Here is a 22,904-nt window from a genome sequence, read left to right on the forward strand (position 1 = left end):
TGCCATTCCACTGAGTCTGAGAAACATGAAGAACTTAAATGTAATCTGTTAAAAACTTAACTTCTTTAGGAGATCACTGGTTCATTGACGATGCCCAGTCCAAACTGGAGCTCACTATAACTCTTTATGAGAAATGTGCATGCACTTCTCACATTTATAACCACATTTCAGTATTCCATTCTTTTAACAACAGCAGCAACAAAGAAGAAAAAAAAAGGAAAAATAGGCTCAGGTTCCCCATTTCTGGGATCCCTAAAATAGCATAAGGGATCACCCTTTTTTGTAATTTATATCATGAACTTTTTGATGCCTTTTTTTATTGTTTCTTCTGATGAACATTAGATTCCCTTAAGACCTACAGTATACTCGCTCAAAACCAAGATTAATTTTTTAAGGACTAGATTAAGAGATCAAGTACTGCTTCTGATTTTTTCAATTAAAGTAAATGCTGTCCCCTAAAATATTGGCAAGTAAAACACCAAAGTGGAGGTAAACAATCTATCTGCCATTAGAATAACAACTTAAAATCAGCAAAACTAAACAGGTTACTGAACCTCAATAAACAGCCGTAGTTGTTCAATGAAGTTAATATATTGACACAGGAAAGAGAAAAAACAAACCCTAACCAGAGACAGTACTTCTGGATACAGCTGAAGAGACATTAACTTAATGATGCAAATGCAAATTAAGTAGATTGCAGAGATTATACCAAGCACTGCCTAAACAATACAGGAAAAAAAAAAATCTAACAAATTAAAGCAAATAAGCTTAAAATGATCATCCTTGCCAACATTAATACAGAAGCCTTTCAAAGGCCAGGCAAATCATAACACACATTCATACACAGTTGTTTTAAAAGCTCTTATAATTTTTTCACAGGAAGAACATATTCTGTAAATTACAGCATAATATTTTTTGTCAGGGTAGATTTTAAGACTGCAAACTGTGAAAGGTAGCTTTACTTTTAAGTCTCCTTTATTAATATAAAGTATTACATCTTGTTAAAAATAACATATTCTTATACAATCCCATTAGAAAAATGTGTATTTGGCTGTACATGGTGAAATCTGGGCAATTAAAATGTATGACACCTCGACAAATAGCTAACATAAATTTTAATCAATATATCAGATACCACTGCTGCCTTACTGTGACCTCATTTTAATGACCACTAGAGGATGCTATGAGAACAATTAGACACTGGAAAAAAATAAATAGGGACTGTACCTTGCCTATAAAATAATTTCATTTACAGAAAAACGTCAGTTTATTAACTGTTGTGAGGTTATTAATGTTGAAACTAGGAGTTGTCTTATAAGCTTTTCAGACATTTGGCAAAAAAATGAACCTCAGAAATTCATAAACACGCATGCTTTCAAAAATAACAAAAAGTAAGTTTACATCCTTCTTCCGTGTGCCAGAACAGTTTATTACAGACAAGGTTATACTATTTAAAGCACCCTTGTATTTAACACTATGAGACAAGGAACAGCTTTCCAACCAAGTGGACCATTTGATGACTATTCCTTCAGCTATTATAATTCATAAGAAAATAACCTTAGAATTACAGTTTTGTAGATGATAAATTTATCAGATGCATACTTACTTCATCCATTTTCATGCAAGTGCCAAAATCTGCCAGCTTCAGATGCCCATATTTATCTAAAAGCATATTGTCAGGCTTCACATCCCTGTGTATCAAGCCCATGGAGTGAATTGCATCAAGAGCAAGAACAACTTCAGCTGTATAGAACTTGGCCCATTTCTCAGGCACATCGTAATTGCTCATAAGGTTTACAAGATCTCCACCTGGCATGTATTCCATTACCATGTACAAGTATTTGTCATCTTGAAAGGCACAAAATAGCTGCAACATTAAAAAAAAAAAGAAAAGAAAAAAGTGCAATTATTTTTTAGAGACAGCTAGAAAAAACAATAAAGCACTTTTATCTTGAAATTTCATTAAACCCAAGCATATGTTTTTAAGACTGATGTAACTTTATTTTTTATATTAAATCTACATTTTTTATTAATTATGACTAACTTGAAATTTACTGTACTTCAAAACCCCCTCATTTTCATTTTTTAAGAAAGCGAGTAAGATTTCCTGATTATTTCAGTAGTACGAGCGTCTGTACATCCATGTTTCCTGGCATTAAAAAGTATCACTGGATCAAAATGCAAAGTATGAACTCTGAGAAAGGAAGCATCATGTATTGATTTGAAAACGGCTCAACAGCGAATGCCATCCTAGACTGTTTCTAAATTTCATATATTATAAATCTCCTTATCTCTGCACATATTTACAAAAAAATTCATCACTACTGATTTTGTCGTAAATCAACACATATATTGAAATATGAAAGAAAAAAAAAACAAAACGTTTCTGAAGACAACTATAACACAATACAAAGAAATTATCCTTAACTATTAAATAACAGTCTGGTATAGGTTGCAGCGAGTATGTTTCATACCGGCATGACAGTCAAAGTAAGTTTAGTCTCTTTAAAATTTATTTCAGATCTAGAGTGCTGATGTTTTGGAGATTTCACCCAGTGATCACAAGGTCTAAAAATGGCCCAAACCAGCAAAAAGATTACTATCAAATGTTCAACGACGGGTGTGAAAAAGCCGCTGAAATTCTCTCACCTTATTTCTTGGGGAATACTGCTCTTATACCTCAAAAACTGATTTCATTCACTTCTTTAAGTTACCCACACAAAATTCAAAGGCAATTGAAAGGATTGTGTGGAAAGGAGGAAATCAAAAACAGGGAGTTTGTGGAGGATGAGGAACGTTATTATGGAAATTTGACCTTTAGATTAAAATTCATTGTATAGTAGTGACAAAGACCTATATTATTAATACGTATATGTTGCACTGTATTTCTTTTCACAAATGGATATTATATACAATATGTAATATGATCATGCATTTGGTCATTAAAATCTAAGTTAAAATCCAAAATAGTCTCTCTGTATTCTCACATGTAAAAGATATTAATATAACAGTATAATAAATAACACCACTATGCCTTTCTACAGCACTTTTGTTATTGCCCTCAAGCAATTTGATAAAGAAAAAAAAACAAACATCACCACCCCTGCCACACACACCCAAAAAAAACCCACACCAACAAAAACACCAAAGTTACCTACGGCTCTGGTTTCACTTCTTTTTCACATAAAAAAGAAGACACAGAGCAGCAGTGTGATCTGTCCCAGATTCTAGCTCAGAACAGGACCTACACTTTCTCAAAACCAGCTCCATGTCCTATCCCCCTGGACCACATTACCTAAATATATCACACTAAAACATCTCATCATAGAAGGCACAACTGCAGCTACACTTTAATTCATTTGCTATTTACGAACACACACACACACACATTTCCATCATGCTTGCTACACTTTCCTTTGAAAATTGCCATATATTTCTCATTACTTTCAACTGTCTGTGAAAAATAAAAATAATTCCAGACAACTACTCTTATTAGAAAAAAAAGAATAAAAATTCATCGATTTGCTTAAGTATTTCTGCTGAATATAGGCAAGAACACAGAATATGCTCAGAAAAGCAAAACAGCTAAATAAAAAAACCTTGTAAAACATTTCTTGTGTACGTGACGTAAAGTGTTATGAAGAATATATGTAAAGCTTAAGGCCAGTCTTTACTTATTAAATATACAGAAGCATGGCAATATATGTGAAAGCATTTAAATATATTAATTATTTAACAAAATGAAGTACTCATGGTTTCTCCACGCATATGCTTTCACTACTCATTTTATTAATTGGTGCAATTTACCAGTTACGACAAATTGCAATATTCAGTACTAATTCGTCCCAAAGGCATAATTCATATTACAAACATGATGACGATACATGTCATGAGAGAGGTACAAGCTGAATGGTGCTTCAGACCAGCTGAAGAAGTCAACTCTCCATTGCTTGGATATTACTTCTGAGCCAAGATGCAGTAACTGACCACCAGACAGGAGATGGATTCAACCAAACCTCTGCTCCAACCTCCTGCTTTGCAGACCAAGAGCATGCACTCATCCATCTATCAAACTGCAGCTGAAAAGACGGTAACTACTCAAAGCACTCTCAATACTAACTGCCTGTGATCAACTGACTCTATCGTGAGAAAAGACTGGAAATAACGTTGACATTTGTTTCTACATTTCTATACAGAATTTTTCTTAGTTGGACAGGTAACCTCCTATTATTCCTAACAATTGTGTGGATATTTAAAAAATCTTATTAACTCCATTATGATGCATTTGGAATGGCTAAAATGTAAATTAATCTACTTTCTAAGGCAGCCAAATACACAAAACTCAGAGAAACTGCTAAAAATATCTATCTTTGAAAAGTAAAATCTGAACCTAAACCATTATTTCAGTTTAGATATAAATTCAAAACCAGCTCAAGACTGGGAAAGATTTATGGCTTTATTATTATTATTTTTTTAGTCTTATATAACTTCCTTACCTGAACGACCCATGGACTGTTGGCGAAGGCCATGATATCTCTTTCTTCCCAGAAAAAGGCTGAATCTGATCTCTTGATCATTTCAAATTTACTAAGTAGCTTCATTGCATAAACCTTCTGTGTCATTTTATGGCGAACCTGTTGGTTCAGAAAGAAGAGAAACAACTTTTCTTAAAAGCCTTGTAAAAAAATGGAATACCAGCATAGTATATTTCTCTTATATGCAAATTGCTTTCTGGCCTGCGATTCCTCCAGGTCTTCGTATACTCAATTTTCTACACAATAGGATTTCTGAACTTCCAAACCTGCAGAGAAAAAAAACTAAGGCCTGCTCCAAAAAAACCATAGCAGGGATGGAACAAGAAGGATGCCAAATGAAGGCAGATATGCCAGAGCCCAGCCAACTGCTGCAGGTCATGCTGCAACCCCAGAAGAGGAGCTGCAGGGCCACGAGAAGGACGCACCTCAGGGCGGTGGGAGCTCTTAGGAGGTAGCTCTTCTATTGGAGATGCACGGACACAAGCCTATGTTCTTCCTCACTATGGCTATCAGCATAAAAATGAGCTGACTCCAGTAGTCTGCTTACTCAAACTGAAACTGCTAAAAAAACCAACCAAACAAAAAAAACCAACCCAAATCTTAGAATGAGAAAAGCACCATCTTTCTCCAAAGAACTGGACTGCTCTTAACATCTTCTGAGTAAGTGCTTACTTCAAATCACCCAGAACACTGGGAAGCAAATAAAAAAAAAAAAAAAGAAATAGTTCTGTTTACAGAAGAAAAAGGAAATGCTTATCTATCCCCCCCTCAAAAGTTTCACAGTGTAAGATCATATTCTGAATACCATCTATCCATTGCATTCATTCATGCTAGAAATTCTACAAGCAGTCCAGTTCATCCCGTTTCAATTTTTATTTTCCACAAAAAAGATTGGTCATATATCTTAAGTAGTTAATAAATTTACTTTAAATGGTGTAAAATTAATAGCATAAATCTTGTTGGAAAACTAAAATGAAAACTTTTATGACAAAATCTGAAAATATTTTGGAAAACTTCATCTGAATATGGACACGAAACAAAATCCTTACAGCCCAGACTGTAAAGTCATTACCCTGTTAATGAACAACGCTAGATTTATGCTACTTTATGAAACAAGTACTGAAGGACCATTTTTTTTAATATTCTTGAGTGTTCCTTACAGAAATCGAGGTGAGAAGTATTCAGCTGTAAGATACCTGAGTCAGCAGAATAAAATAAATTAACTGCATCTTAAGTTCCTGCATATTTTCTTCACATGAAAATAAAAAATTCAGTGGACTAATTTGAGAAATCAGAACCAAACGGTTACGACTTTCTGGTACATTTAAAAACCTGACATTTAGTAAAATAAACCCTATCCCCCAATCTTTTAGTTTTACACAATGTCTAAGTTTAATTACATTACTAGAAAGAATATTTAATAAGCTCTTTTCCTGAACAGCTGTAAATGTTTCAGGACCGTTCCATCTGCAGGGCAAAGCTTCAGAGAGGCACCTATTTGGTCTACAGGTCTGGGAGCATCAGTCTCCAGCTCCTGAGGAGCTGTAAAGGCTAAAGCTGCTGAGGCCAACAGGAACGAGCTGTAGAAATAGAAGTGGCATTGAAGGGGGGAATCATGGAAAGAGTGAGAACGTGAACAGAAATGAGGATATTTATGAACTTACTGTTCTTGAAATTGGAACTTTTTGCTCTCAAGGTATAGGTACAAAAGTTCTAGGATTAGCCTTTTGCATAGTTTAACAGTAACTAACAACCTCCTGTACATCCATATCAAAGACCCTCCAACCAAACACCAAAACAGAAACACATTACCTACATGCATTAACGACCCTATAAGAATTTATTTTTTAAGACATTAACAATTAACCAGCTAATGAAGGTGTCCTAAAAAAAGGATTTTGAAAACTACCTCCTTCCCATTTACTAATCCCACATGTGATTATTTACAGACTCAGTGATGCACCACGAACTACACACCACGAAGTAGAGCTTTTGTAATCCTGCTCAAAACCAGAAGAAACACGAAGACCAGCCACCTCAAAAAGTTACTGTTGATGAAAGTCTCCAAAAGTCAGCACAGCCTGAAGCGAGCTCATGCACAGGAGAAGCAAAGAGGGGTAGGGGGCCCAGAAATCACAGTCTGGGCTCCTCTCTGAAGTACTGCCAACAGGTTATTAGTTGGGTAACTTATTTCTTGAGGAAAATTTCAACATAGGTTCATTCCCCGTACAAAAATCAAGGAAACAAAGCAACAACTATCCTGCTGGTACACCCAAAGGCTGAGTGTGTCGTGCCCGTGCCTGACAGGTGAAAGCCCCACTGGTGATACTACTCCTTAAATCACCACCATGGCCCCTGGACACAGCCTATTTAGCTGCTAACCGCTGTGCTCTTTACCCCGAGCTATATTTGTACATACATATATTGGCTCATATAGCAGATTATTCATGTATTAAACTGTCACGATGTTTCGATTTCTTCCAACTGTTTAAATGAACTGCCAAATTTAAACTGCAGCTCACCACAGCAACTCTCAAAATAGGTAGGAAAATCCCTTCGTGCCATCAGACTGAGTAACACGGTCTCATTTAACTTATGGAAATGCATTAAGAAATAAGAATTTCCCTCTACTCTGCTTCATCAATCTAAGCCTATCAAGAAACAAGTATGCACAAAATGCATCCATCATTTCTATAGGAATCGTGTCAGAAAACAATCTGTAGGTAAAGAAAATAATATATCTGAAGTGATCAGATTGAGTACACAGTATTGATAATGGTACCATCTCTTTTATGATAAAAGAAAATGAAGATCCTAGAGTGGAGTTGTGAAATAAGGTTTGAAATAATCACAAGTATCCTAAAATACTTTATAGTACCAAAGTCCATGTCCTGACAAATTTTCAGGTAATAGACCACAACTGCTTTACTCGCATTACTACAGACGTGTGCATCAGCAGCAGCTGGGGAACTAAACCTAATAAACAAAGCACTTAATGGAAAGAACTAAACCAGCACCTGTTTACATACGCCATGACAACCGGCTGGCGTGCAACACTAAGAAATCACACACTATCTCACCCAGACCATCCGTTCCCAGCCAACACAAGAAAGCGTTAGCCTTGCTTTGGTTTTCTCTTCCAGCACGTGGAGTCAGTCATTGCTGTGTCACCGCAACGTTACAGCGCTTTGTGATTAGACCTGGGAGAAGGGACTGAGGATACGTTTCAATTTCAAATCAAGAGGATTTCTCCTCAAGTGAAAACAAACAAGAGCTACTCAGGATGTGCTTTCATGATTACTGTTTCTGCATAAACCACAAGTAACATATTAAGCACCATAATTCAATTTTTCTGTCTGCCCTAGACACCAGCCACTTTTAATTCACGGCACTGCATAAGAGAAGACACGATCTGGCAGCTGGCAATTATTTTCTTCGCTTTCCCCATCACTAGAGACCCAGCAAAACCAGAAGCCAAAGCTCTGGCTAGAGTTTACTACTTCTGGAGTTATAGGAAATTGTTTTTCCACCAAAGTCAGATGCTCAGACCAGAGTCATCTGATTTCTCTTTACGGGACTGAGTTTTTGAATTTTTGGGGGGAAGGAGGGGAGAAAGCGAGGCTATTTGAAAAAAAAAAAAAATATCTAGCTCTAAATTTTAATTAATACAGCAGCAGAGACTGTTTTCCTTTCTTGCTAGAATCTGGGAAGCTGCTCTCTGCACACCACTTCTTTCACAAGAAAATGCTATATTGGAGCAGAAAGCTTGGGGAAAACAAAAATAAATGAAGCAGGCCATCGCCAACTATTTTATGCTGTATATTAACATACTCATTTTTTGGCTTGTTATATTTAACTATTACAAATATTTAACAAATATTTGTGCTACAAATATTTATGCACAACAGCACACACTGGTAACATGACATTCATTAATTTAACCCATGTATTTAATCATGTTTTATTTATGGTTCTTTCTGCGTTTAAGCCCCCACTGAAGCAAATTTCTATTTTGATCACAGAATGTGTTGCAAAATATTTTGATTACTGCAAATCCATCATCTGCAACTGTGGTGTTAACATTTTGAATGGAGTAGAAATAGATATAGCTTAGCTCAATAGTTTAAACTTGTATCATACCTTGTGAGGCAAAAAATTTAGGTATGTATGCCCTCATCACCAGCTAATATTAGTTCAGATCTACAGCTGTATTTATTAACCCACTGCTTTTTAGCTGTAAGACTGCATAACATTATGATTTCTAATTATATTTTTACACTCCAGAAAAAAAATGTTCTTTTAAATTGGCATGAAGTACAGAAGAGCTCTATATGAACACACAGGAGCTCCCTTCCAGTACTAAGCATTCTTAGCTTTTATTATTTTAGAGCTTGAAGGGCTTATTTAAAGAATTTAAAAAAAAAAAAAAAAAGAATAAAAATTCAAACCCCATCATTATATGACTACGTTACTATGCATTTTACCAGCACATTATAATGATGAGGCAAATGAGAAGTTTGCCTTCAGACCCCTCAAACTACCTAACTGCAGTCCGTACACTGTGAAAAATCATCTCTACTTTAGAATTTAAATTGTGCATGACACAGTGAATTAAAAAAAATAAATTTCCATTCTAAGCCAGAACAAATTAAGAACTTATATTTTAAATGAAATGTTAAAAAAAAAATTTAGAAAAGCCCTTAAGTTCTTAAAAATACATATATGAAAACAATGTATTTTGACTTTTGAAGTACATTAAAAATACAATTCTCTTGGATGCTTCCAGCAAATACATCAGTGTTACATCCAAAAAATGCAGGACTTGCTACTGGGATCTTCTCTTTTTCATCTTCCCCTCACAACAAACAGGTGAGGAATTCTGCTCCTTAAAGCTCAATTCTTCATTGACCTCCCATGCAAGTGCGTGAAAATGGAGCATCTCTATTAGCTTTATAATATATATAATGATAAAAATATCTAATAGAAGACTTTAAAACATACCATTTGACATGACTGTTAGTGAAAAGACAAAGAGTAGACTGCTTTCTTACAAACCTCCCTGCAGCAGCCCCTTCTCAGATAAGTAAGGTTCTGCTGAAGGTTTTTGGTTTTTAATCTCTTGCTACAAGGATATAAAAGCATATAAAGATTCATATTAATTTTTTTAAGTCTGTTGTAAAATGGGGATCTTTGGAAATACTCCCCTCCATACTTCATAAATTCTTCTGGGTAAAAACAAAGTGCAAATGACTCAGAAAGAAACAAGGATGAGGGAGCTACATTCTCACGTTGCCATACTTGGATGAAGTTGCCTTAAAAATAACATAAATGAATAAAAATTGCTGATTAAATGTTAACTGCCACATGAATTACATCTAAATTTGCAAATCACCTATGAGTCACGTGAATAGTGTTAGGCTAGTTGCAGAGTTTTTTCCCCAGTTCTAAACAATTTCACCAATACTGATACGAAAGATACAAGTAATTTTATAAAAGGATAATAAATTTATTGCCGTTATATATTGTGTACCTCCTATAAGCATTTCAGAGCTAAGATCTTGCCACATTCCTCAACAAAACTCCAAAACATCTTTGTGTTTTCCAAAATTGCTTTATATTACAAGACAATATGATTTTCCCAGCTTCTTTGTGCAAAATTAGCCCAGAACTGTAAAATGACAGTTCCATGTCAAACGAAAAGGCTCAAGCAAAAGGGTAATTTTGGTTACCTTGTGGTAACAAGATAAAACGCTTCAATTGCTGCTAATCAGTTGCTCCCCTTCCCACTGACTTGCTTCACATCTCTCTTCCTCTACAAATGCTTACACGGAAAATTAAAATGGATGAGCTGGTGCACAGTTATCTGTTAGTTCATGATAACTTGTTCCCAATGTTTGTATTCTCAGATTCTATTTGGTGCTTACATCCATAGCTTATGTCAAAAGCAACATTATCAATCCATCATATACATATGCTCACATTTTTGTGCTATTTATCACATGGTATGACTTGGAAGTCCAGGAAAATTCAAAACTAAATGAAAAGCAGACTAAGCATCATATACTAACTTACTTTATGTATTTTGATCACTTTTTTTAAAAATAGAATTTCTCTGCAATATAAATTTAAAAAGCAATCCCATTTTTACATTAGATATTATATAGGATACAACATTGAGTGGACAATCTTACATGAGTTATATCAGTTAAATACAATACAAGCAGCACAATTATAAGGGCAAAACAAATATTTCATTGTTGCACAATGAGCTTGCTCTTTCATAGGAAGGTTTCACGTATTATATAGTAAGGCTTGTGGCCAAAAAAAAATAGAATTACCATGAACTGCTTTATTTCATTTTGATGAAAGGATAGCAAACTGTTTCCCAAGTCCTTCCCTTCCAATCCATCATGTTTTAAACTCAGATGTACAGAAATGACCTTATGTTACAATGAAAATAACATTTATTCTTTGTAAGAATGCACTTTTAGATAGAAAGCATGCAAGACCAGGGAGGGTTTTGGCTAGAGCCATAAATCTGTCTAATCATTAAATCATTACATTCTTACCAGCTGCACTTCTCCAAAAGCCCCTCTTCCAATCACCTTGACAACATCATAGTCTTCAGCTTTCATCTGTAAAGCTCGGATTTTTTCCACAATCTTCTCATCTAAAACAAATCAAATAAAAGCTGTGATAACGCATGCATTAACAGAACACAAGAATTTTCTTTACGATTTTTTCATTCAGATTCAAAAAAACCTATTTTTATTTAAACGTTTAGAGCCTTGTTGGTAATTCTTGAAATCTGAAGTCATGAATAATATCCCCTTTCATTATTGTTCAGGAACTGTCTTTTGGATTTTGCTGACTCTCATTTCGCACCTCTAATAATCATTCACAAGCTCACAGGAAGACTCTGGTAAGGAAAAGAACCAGAAAAGCCTATCTTGAATTTTCAGACAATTATTCATTGCCACCCGCTGTGTTGCCAGGATCCCCTGACACTCCACTGATAACATGTGAAATACCTGGTGAACACAAAAGCTCTGCAGGTGCAACCTGCTCCTACACACCTGGAGGGTTCAACTGCAGGGATATGGCTTCAGATCCACTCCTTCATTCCATAGGAAATGGTAATTCAAATTTACATATGTTTATGTAACTGCTGGCCATCTCAAAGCGCTTTTTAGCATTCACTGCATGTGTAGTTCTACATTTTTTAAAATTAGGTCTATGATGCTCAATTCAAGTATCCTCTGGTGCAATATTCTGCAGATAAACTTTTCCAGTATTTTTCTTGTTGGCAGTTGTGGGAATCTGTAAGGAAAACCAGTGAAATTCTGACCTCTGACAAATTCTAAAAACGTGCAGGGTCCTAAACTCTTTAATTTGGCAAAGGTTGAATGCTCTAGTGAATGTATTCCTGGCTAAATGCATTTTAAAAATCTATTCTTATTACAAAGACAATGGGAGCAATGAATGGAATCCATACTACTGGAGGTAATCTTAAGGTGACAATCTTTGACACTGTCCCCACACATGCTGAGAGGAAGAACAAACCAAAGGAAAACTGGTTGGCTGGAGCAAGATGTCTACCAGGGAAAAGCATGAAATTGTACAAAGAGTTGTGGATGCTTATATTCAGAGAAGAGCAGAGCTGTATATTGCGAGATCCCCATTTAGGCTCAAAGATTGTGGAATTTGATCCCAAGAAAGGCGTTAAAGGGGACCTCAGCTCTGAACACAGGGGGAAAACAGATCAGAGGTACAGTTAATTCAGTATGGCATTAAAGATGACACTGTCAGTGGGGAGTTAATGATAAGAAACATCTAGTAAATAGTTTAACCATTCCTGCACATTCATGAAGAGCAACCTGGCAGGCTACAAGCAATCCAGGAGATGCCTGACCATCAAGAACATTTCTTTTGACCCAAGTGAGCAACAAACCCAACCAGGGAGGCACTCTGGTCTATTACCCACTAACGAGAAAGAACTGGCCAGGGGTGACAAAGTCTGTGTCAGCCTTGGCTGAAGCAACCTTCAGATGGTGGAATTTAAGACCCTGAGAGAACCGAGGAAGGAAAATAGCAGACCTTGGACTTTGGGAGAACAGACCACAGTTTGTTCAGGGAACTCACAGGCAGCATCTCGTGGGAAGCTACTGTGGAGGGTAGAAGAGTGGGTTGATCTTCAAAGATGACATGTTCATAGTACAAGAACAGTCTGTTCTAGTCAGCTAGAAACCGAGCAGGCATGGCAGAGAGCCAGTTTGGCTGAATGGGCATCCTCTGCCTCAACTCAAACACAAAAAGCAAAGGTTTGGAACATGGAAGCAGAGATGTGCTACCCAGCAGGAATCTCCCAAGCATGCAAGGATGGAACTGGGAAAGTCAGGCTCAGCTGGAACTGAAGCTAGCCAGGGTTATGAAACTAGCCTTTATAAATACACTGGCAATCAAAAAAAGAATGAGGCAAATGTGGGCCTGCTGTTCCTGGTGGAGTAGGAGACCTAGTGCCAAAGGACATGGAGGAGATCAAGGTACTCAATGCCTCTTTTGCCTCAGACTTCACTGGCAAGTTCTGCTCACAGACCTCCCAGCTCCCCAGAGGTGACAGCAGAGTGTGAGGCAGTGGTATAGCAGTAGAAGTCAGAGTTAAGGACCAATAAAGCAAACTTGACATACAGTGGGCCATAAGATGACACAGGATGCATCTGACCGTGCTGAAGGAGTCAGTCAACACCATTACCAGGCTGTTCTCTATCAACTTTGAAAGGTCATGGCATCCTGGGGAGGCTCCTGATGACTGGTAAAGGGCAAATGTCACGTCTGTGTTCTAGAAGGATGACAAGGAGGATCCAGAAAGCTACAGGCTGGAACAGCAGCCTAACCTCATTGCCCAGTATGATCACAGAGCAAATCCTTCTGGAATCCACTTCCAAGCACTTGATGGAGAAGAAAGGATAGGAACAGCCAGAAAGGAACTAAAAAGAACAAACTGTGTTTGATGAACGTGATTTGCCTTCCATGATGAGATGTGTGGCTTGGTGGACAAGGGGAGAGCAGTACACTTTTCCTTTCCTTGACTGTAGAATGACTTTCAACAGAGCATCTCAGTATCCTTGTAGCCAAACCAGGCTGACATGGATTGTACAGACAAAATACAAGGTAGGCGGAAAACCTGCTGGAGTCATGGTCAGTGCTTCAAAGTTCAAAGCTGATACGCTGGAGGGCAGGGCTGCTCCTAAGAGCAACCCAGACAGGATTGGTAAATGAGCTGACAGGAACCTCACGAAGTTCAACAAAGGTAAATGCAGAGTCCTGTAGCTGGGATGGAACGACACCACACAACAGGACAGCATGGCACTCATCAGCACCTTGAGAAAGAGGACCCGAGAGCCCTGGTGGACTGGAGTGGAAGATGAACAAAGAGGAATGAGCAGCAAGCCCTTGCATTGGCTGCATACAAGGCTGCACTGGTAAATGCACAGCCAGTGGGTTGAAGGAAGTGATTTTTTTTTTCCCCTCTCTCACTTGTGAGGCCACATCTGGAATGCTATGTCTAGCTTCAGGCTCCCCAGTGCAAGAAAAATATCAAAACATTCCCTAGCTGAATGGAAGACCACCAAGGTGCTTAGAGTGTGGGACCACATGATGCTCATAGAGAAGCTGAGAGAACTGGAATTGTTCAGCTTAGGGAAGTGGAAATAAATGGTTGACCTCAACAGAAGCAGAAAGGAGGTTTTACTTATAAGAGGTGCAAAGTGAAACGACAAGAGGCAACAGACAAGTTGGAACATCGGAAATCCTACTTTGTGGGAAAAGAATCCCGAGAACTGAGGAATGAAGCAGACTGACTGGTGGAGCTGCAAAACCTCCATCTTCGGAAATCTTCAAAATTCAGCTGCACAAGGATCTGAACGACCTGATCTGGCATCAAAACTGGTTTGGTGTTGATCAGAGTTGGATGATTGACCTCCAGAGGTCCTTCCTAACCTGTGGAACACAAATTGCAACTAAAAATTTATTCTTCTGAGGAAAAGATTATGTATGAAGGGGAAGGAGAGAGATTTAAAGGGAAAAAAAAGTTAATACTGAGGGAAAGAGTCTGTTAATAAAGTTGTAAGGACAGGCAAGTAAAAACCTCAGTAGCAGACAAATCTGCTACATTCAGTGTATCAATAAGACTGTGAAGTAATCCAGAGTGTGAACAGGAAAAGGAGCTGAGAGAATTCTGAGGCTGATTTCTACAGTGAATCATGAAAACTTAGACAGGAAGCATAGGACAGCAACAGTGCTTTACCCACACCAAGTTTATTATTTTGTTCATGATGTGAACTAATTTTGCAGTCTGAGAAGGGAAGACTGTGCTTGGAAGCTTACTTAATTGCAGATCAGAAGACAAGGAGGACAAATGCAAATTCACGGGAAGCAGCAGTAGGGAAGGAGTATGAGCACATTTCAAGTCAGAGAGAATGTGCAATTACACGTGTGAACACAATGTTACATCTCACGAGGGAGAGGAATCACATGAGTCTATTTTCAAATGTTTCTGAGATGTTTCAAATGTTTTCAGATGTGTGAGATGAGATGGCAGGGATTTAAACATGTTGAAAGAGTAGAGTGCAGTTTTACACAGCTCCATTATTGGTCAGAAACTCACAGGAATACTTCTGTGTTCAAAATATAATACAGAAACTATAAACAATGTTAATACAGCTCCAGTGAAACTGTTCAAGCATTAAACACTGCACTTAAGCAATGAAAAACCCAACGATATTTGAAGAAGAAAATGAGATACCAACTGAGCACTTGCTAGTTTTGTCTTCCCTGTGAATTGCTGAGGATGCAGAAATCCTCCTTCCTCTACTAAAAGATGAATAGAATAGAATAGAATAGTTTCAGTTGGAAGGGACCTACAACAATCATCTAGCCCAACTGCCTGACCAATTCAGGGCTGACCAAAAGTTAAATCATGTTGTTAAGGGCATTGTCCAAATGCCTCTCAAACGCTGACAGGCTTGGGGCATTGACCACCTCTCTAGAAAGCCTGTTCTAGTGTTTGACCACCCTCTCAGTAAGGGAATGTTTCCTAATTTCCAGTCTAAACCTCCCCTGGCACAGCTTTGAACCATTCCCACGTGTCCTGCCACTGGATCCCAGGGAGAAGAGATCAGCACCTCCCTCTCCACTTTCCCTCCTCAGGAAGCTGAAGGGAGCAATGAGGTCATCGCTCTCACAACTCCTTAAACTAAGATTTAATAATCTTGGTTAAAAACAATCATCATCATCTAGGGATGCAGGTTTTGTGGAAGTATCAGTTATACAGATGGATTGTCTATTTTGTCATAAAATCTAACAGATACAGAACAGATAATCAAAGCACAGAACTAACTTGAAACAAAAAACGGGCTGCACCAAGGCAAGCTCAGAGAAACCCTGAAGCAATGTCATAATTGCAACATGCTGGATCATATGATTTAGTTCATGTATCACATAACATGTTCTAATTCAAGGTGCTGGAGACCTTTCCAACACTATCCTTTTAGTAGAGGACTGAATTTTCAGAAGGTTTCACACAGATGAGTTTGTACATTTGTGGTATCTGCACACATACCACAGACTGTCTTACGGCCCCATGAATCTGCAACAACACAAAGCTCAGCAGAAGAAAAATGTTAGGTTTAAAGGAAGATATTAGATGGACTCCCCAGCCCCAAAATGTAATGGAATCTTATGAAAGCATTGTGATATTTGAGTAAAAGTCCTAAAATGTGAGAATGCCATCGCCTATGACTCAGGTTTCTTCATTAACGCAGGAAGGACCAGGAATGCTGGACAGCATGAATGTTTAAAGACAGCTTTTGATTTACTGCTTGAAAATGGCACTATAACCTTTAAACAAATGAAGCCTCACTTTCTGAAAGGGCAGAGTGTTTGGATCAGTCACTGACAGCTGGCAGCAAGAATGTGGCTGAAGGTTACAAGCGCTTGTGAAAATGGAATAAATACCTGACTAGAAAAGTAAAGGGGGGTGGGGAGGAGGAGAAAACCAACCTGTTCCACTCTTTGAGGTAAAAAAAAAAAAAAAAAAGGTTCATATCCAGGTTATTTTCTTGAAAGTTAAAAAGAATATGTATCAAGCAGTTCTGGGGTGTGTATATATGAGGAATAAAAATGCAAGGGAGTGCAATTTTATCCCCACAGACCAGACACAGTCAGTCAATGAGTGCTGCTATGGAGTACATTAAGTCAAAACTTGCTGCCCCAGGCAAAAGTCTGGCCAGCAGTTAAACTGAAGTACAGCCAGGAAGTGCTGCAATCCCACACCCGCCCAAAACCAAACAAAAAAGCACAACAGAAAGACTGAAGTAATTAGGGCTGCATACACAATATCTGGTCAAAGGTGTGTGAGGAATAAGAAGCTGCTGGAGACCTTGCAGAAGGAGCAGAAACCAGAAGGCACAGCTTCAGACAAGCGAGCGTTTCCCCCTCCAGAGAAAAGGAATGGGAACACAAGAAGTATTTTGCCTTAAGGAAATGGAAAGCAGCAGTCCCCTGACTTGCAGAGGACACATCCCTGACTTAATGAAAGTAAGTCTGATGGCAGAAATGAATTGCTTTGTATCTATCAAGTACCCAAAAGCAAAAGTAGTTTTTGACTGACATATAACTCATTTATACAACTAAGACATCTAAAAACTGTGGCTCTAATTCATGCTCTGCTTGGGAAAAGTTTCTTATTCGATACCTCTCCCATAGCTACTCTTAGCAGAACAGTATCATTAAGAATGGAAGGAGAGCCCCACCTGCCAAGGTGTCTGCAAAGACCTGGCAAGGAGCGGCCTTAAAGAAGCCAAGAGAAAACCAGAGGGGCAATTAGCACCTTAACTTAATGTAAATTCTACAGTGCATTAAATTTCCAAGATTTTTCTTAGCATCTGACATTTCGCCTGTGTCACTGCCAGGAAGCGCGGAGCACGGAGAATCACAGTCATGGCAGGCATTAACACCATACCAGATCACGCATTTCTGCTGGTAACCACATGGCTGGCATATGATTCAGCAACTGCAAGCAACACAACAAAATATAAGGAAAGGAACCAGAACTGGTACTTTTTGCAAGAAGTTAAGATTAACAGATGAATCTTCTAAGTAAGCAGTGTCTGCTTGGAGAGGAAAATGGCAAGAGCAACTTTTGAGGAAGTTTATTTGGGGGTTAGCAAAGCTGCTGCATGAGTGACACACCTGTACTAAACATTCCTTCTACTGTAAATAAGTCCATTGCTATTACACTCTAGAAGTTTGCAAACCTCCACAAAATCAGCAAATCATTTTAACAATGGAGGTTTCCAATTTTTGAGTGATGCTGGATAATGCATAGGAAGTCACTGATCCATTTAGGGAGTCAAGGCTTCTGGATTGTACCAGGCCTGTTGATGGCACCACTCCCTGTGCGGCTGTTCGGACTTCCTCAAAATCCATTCTTCATGCCTTTCTATTCCTGATGATAATATTATAAATGGTGAAATATTTTTAACTGTTGCTTAACTATCTGCTCCCAGAAGTTAAAGCAGCTAACAAGCTATGTAGTACCTGCATGGGAGACCACCAAAAAAGGCACAAGCCACTAAGACATGATTCAACACTTGGCAAATCTCAGATGGCAGAAAAAGTGACTCGGAAGAATTGACTCAACCTGTTGTCATGGCCTAGATGACAGAAGAGGAAAAGAAAAGACCAAGAAAGACCTGATACACCAAGCCCATGCTGGAAAGCTCAAGCTTCTTTTCTAAAATAAGCAAGTCAATTTTCGCTCTCAGAAGACTATGAGATTACTCTCATTGTTTTGGGAATTAAATATAGTGTTATGCCTCCCTGTCCCATGAATACTTGAAAAACAGCAGCAGTTTAACCAGAATCCTAACAGTTGATTAAAGCAACACAGAAGACTGAAAAAGAATAGTTGTAATATACGAGATACTTAGGTGCCTCTAATAATAAATACAAGCTCTACTTTGGTTCAATGCCTTAGAGAAAGCGGTAAGAAATCAGAATAATAAGGGAAAGCAGGCAATTAAAAAGTTTCTTGCAAATTAAACGTGAAGAGGTTCCTTCTGCACAGTGGTCACAGAAACAGGATATACCAAACTCCTATAGTATGGGCAATTAATAAATAGTAGTTTGTGAAATTAGTTAAAACATTTGAGTTTCAGCTTGAAACTAGGAGATGAGCTGAGTATCAATTAATGTCTCAGCTGAGACGCAAACTATTTCATTTTTAAATTAAAATAAGCTATTAATAAAACATTAACCTGATTAGCAATGACTCGCAGTAGGTCTGAAGCAGGGTATCTCCAAACTCCTGGGAATATGGTAGAAAAAAATTTTTCCTTCTTGAAGTGTTATTGTGGAAGAATTAAGTGATTAAATTGACTGAAAGTGTGATGATTATTGCATTGCTCTCCACAATTTTTGAGGACTTGTGTAATACAGATTAAAACAATCGTAAGCAACAACTCCGCCTCAGCTGCTCCACTTTGCAGTACAGAGTGCTATCTCGGAGGATGGCCCTGTCACCTCTCCGCGGTTGCCTCAGGAAGCCCTGAGGAGGGACACAGGCTCCAGGCCTCCGGCACCAACCGCTCATCAGAGTCTGTCAGAACCTTTTGACAATAATTCTCATCTAGGCATTTGCTACAGCTCTTCACATGCTGAGAAAAATCAAGAAGAGACAAGAACTCGCTGATCCCTAACTTAAGAGAGAAACAACTTACTGTTCCACAAATTCTTAATACAAGCCCCAGCTCCTTCTCCAAGTCCAAGGTAGCGAGAGGCTTCAGCAAGCACGTGTACGCTCTTCCTTTCCACTGATACGTGCTACTCTCAGAACAGTTTCCAAAAAGACATGAGCTGTGTTCAACAACTTTAAATTGCATAAAATGGCAATGCCAGCAAGAACCCAACTGCCCTCCTGTTTTTTCCTGCACCCGACCAGCTCCCTTTGTGCCGGCACAAAAGTGAAATAAAAATTAGAATTGGTCTTTGCGTTTCTTTTACCTGACAAGTTTCAACAAAAAGAAATAAACAGACCAACCACCCCACTCTTTGCATTAATTCTGCTCAGTTCCCCAACCTGATTCATAACAAACCACACAAACACCCATGTCAGACAGGACTTTAAAACAAATCACTGTGGTGGGACTGATTCAGTTGCAATGTTGAAATATTACCAGCTTCAAATGTTTACAAAAGTCTAATTTCAGAAATATTTAAAAAAAAAAAAAATGTATAAATCACAGAAGATACGCAGCACTGGTTTTCATTCTCTCTCAGGCAGTAGAGAAACAGGAGAGAGGTTGCATGGGTGATACTTAAGAGAGATGCCCGGCCTCGCTATGTGTGGACCAAAATAATCAGCTCTTAAATGCTTTTTTTTAAAGGTCAACAGGTGAAAACTCTTCATTAACTCCACTGATTTTTTTTTTGTAACACATCTCAGAATTTTCTTCAACTATTATCTGCCTATTTCAACTGAAAAGTGTCAACTGATCTAAAAAAAAAAAAAAAGCAATAAAATTGTGAACCAAAATATATTTTTGGGTTTCTGCCATTGCTGGGAGCCTTCAGGCCACATCAGATGCTTAGTAATATTTACTGCAACAATGGGAGAGGAGCTGAGTAGGAGAAGGAGCAACAGCCTTCAGAAAAGTGAAGACAGAATGTTCAGGGGCTGCAGAAAAAAAAAAAAAAACAAACCAAAAAAACCCACTCTTCCCAAGGTTAAATTGTTTTCCCAGAGTTGCTATTTTTAATAGCCAGATTCCACAAGATACTGGCCTTCTGATTATAAAAACCTTCCAATTTTGTCCTACTGCAAAATTAGTATTGTAATGTAAAGGCAAATCTGAACAGATCATAAGTGATGATACTGTCATTTACGTCCTTTTCATATTTGCTGTAGATAGGGCTTTCTCCTCTCATCACACTCACAATGCACAGTTGCAGGTAAAAAACTTACTTAAAATGCTGTTCCTGACCCTTTCTTTCATAAATATCTGCTTGAATTCCTTTGAACTCAAACTGAGAATGATCCCAAGGTATGTCTCTCCTTCCTAATCTGCTGCTTCTTATTTATTCTGTTTTCAGTGACTTCTCTAAGTGAGACTTTACTGGCCACTGTAAAGCTGTATGTCCAGCTACAGGGCTCTGCTAAACCTCACAGAGAAGCACTTGGTTCCAAATATAAGAAATTACCACAAATGACTACACCAGCCACCACTTATCTGAGGAGCACGAGTGGATATTCAAACTGAGTCCCAGAGCAACGGAGGGCAGACATACCTTACCAGTAACGACCCAAAAGAAGAGTTGCTGATAAGACTGCATCTGCAGTAACCTCAATATATGCAATAGTTTCTTTTAAAAAAGTAGTATCTCAAAATAAGCTCACTATAAAGCGTAATTGTTCCAAGAAGGCTTACTCATTGTAACTTACATTTTAAAGCAAATAATATACTATTTTTACACGGGGAAAAAAAATTGTTTATATACATGGACAGAAAAGACTTTAAGACGACAAAATACAGCTACTCTGATGTAAGTTTTCCATTTTCATATGCCCAATAAACTCCAAGACCCTGTCTACAATTAATGTGGGGAGAACCACAAACATTTACAACAAAGGTTCAAAAATGCACCAAGAGATTTTAAGGTATAATAATTTAGTTTTTAAAATCAACACAAGGCTTCTCTGTTGGATGCTAAGCAAGACTGTATATGCAATGTTGACATTTTTGAATAATTAATTCCTAAAGAATAATAACTGTGATATGCTTTGCAAATTATGTCACCGAGCATACTTATGTTAAAAATTAACATAAAAGGAGTTTTCCAACTGGTATATTCCAACTTATTTTCAGCAATACAATGACTCCCCAAACTTAAAATTCTCAATTATAAATGGCCCTCCAAAGCCTTCTGAATATAAAAGCTCAGAGTTATAAAAATTAGTAAAATGAAAATCAGCAATGCATTTCTGACCACTCGTCTTCCCCTGACTGAGATCACAACGAAGGCATTGTCTAAGGGCCACTTGCAACTTACATCTATTTAAGAAGTTATCAATGTTCTTGTTCTTCCTCAGCGCTGGATAATCCAGATCAAGGACCAAAGAATTCAAGCCATCCTGAAAAGAAATAAAAATAAGTTGAGTAACTAACAACTTTCTTAAAACTACTATGCTGAGACTGATTACATATCATTCAAGCACGCATTACATTCCTAGTAGGCAAATCAAACAAGCTCTCAAGTATGTTTATAAACCAGTCACCGCAAAGGAGCTAACACAGAGTGACTGGCTCCAAGTTGGTCTATAAACAGTACAGATACATTACCACCGATTACTGGCACTGGGACTTAAACTGGAGTAGTAGTTTTAATCTCAACCACTAAGTAATCTTACTCATTAAACACTGATTTAAGGTACTTAGTTTAGTCAATCTGCTTTTCTTATTTCCATTACACTTTTCCTGCATATTAAAAAACTTTATCTTTGTATTATCCATATTATTGCTTTGATCACATTCTCTCTGCCTTCTCATTCTGGATATTCAAAAAACAACTGCACATTTTTCTTCCTGGAAGCAAGACATGGCCTAAACTTAAGAAAATTCACCACATAATTCAAGATCACAAGACTAGATTACTTTTTCTAAGTGACTCAACAGAAGACAAGCCAGAGGTCTACATGCCATTCTGCTACCAATTATCAATGTCCCCATAAAGAACAATTGAGACCTCTTAAAATAGCAAGGGATGACATCACCAAAATCTAAAGACTTAACTCAATTCCACCTTTCAGCAACCTAGAAAACCTTATAAAATTACTCTTCAAAACACACAGCCCTTTCTAGTTACAGAAGGACAAACAAAAATAAAAATTAGTTTCAGATACTAAGTGGAGGCAGAGACTCCATTCGTTCTCAGCATCTCCAGTGAACTGGCAGTTTTGCTCATTGCTCTAAGAAGAAAATCCCGAGATGTTTCTTCAGGTTATTGAGCCTTGACAGGGCATCCCAGAGACTTAAGTCAGAGACCACATCACCTTTATTAATAGGCCGCCAAAGGAACTAGACACCTTTTCAGTTGTCTTAATAACTGAGGCTATATCTAAGAACCTGCTGATTATTTTTTTTTCTTAATGTAGAATCATAGAATCATAGAATCATAGAATGGCTAGAGTTGGAAAGGACCTTAAAGATCATCTAGTTCCAACCCCCCTGCCATGGGCAGGGACACCTCTCACTAGAGCAGGTTGCTTAAAGCCCCATCCAGCCTGGCCTTGAACACTTCCAGGGATGGGGC

The 22,904-nt window shown here is 37.9% G+C and overlaps 1 protein-coding gene across 1 annotated transcript in view; it reads right to left on the bottom strand.

The window, feature by feature from the left end:
• The window catches only part of ROCK2 (Rho associated coiled-coil containing protein kinase 2), a 100,164-nt gene that overhangs the window by 34,042 nt on the left and 43,218 nt on the right, over positions 1 to 22,904 (bottom strand). Inside the window, exons 2-5 of the mRNA XM_074154104.1 lie at positions 21,645 to 21,726; positions 11,105 to 11,205; positions 4,497 to 4,634; positions 1,607 to 1,867 (exon numbers count right to left, since the gene is read on the bottom strand). Of these exons, the coding sequence (XP_074010205.1) occupies positions 1,607 to 1,867; positions 4,497 to 4,634; positions 11,105 to 11,205; positions 21,645 to 21,726 (582 nt within the window). The remainder of the gene's footprint in view (positions 1 to 1,606; positions 1,868 to 4,496; positions 4,635 to 11,104; positions 11,206 to 21,644; positions 21,727 to 22,904) is intronic.

The sequence above is a fragment of the Numenius arquata genome, chromosome 9 (assembly GCF_964106895.1).
Source record: "Numenius arquata chromosome 9, bNumArq3.hap1.1, whole genome shotgun sequence".
Classification (NCBI taxonomy): domain Eukaryota; kingdom Metazoa; phylum Chordata; class Aves; order Charadriiformes; family Scolopacidae; genus Numenius; species Numenius arquata.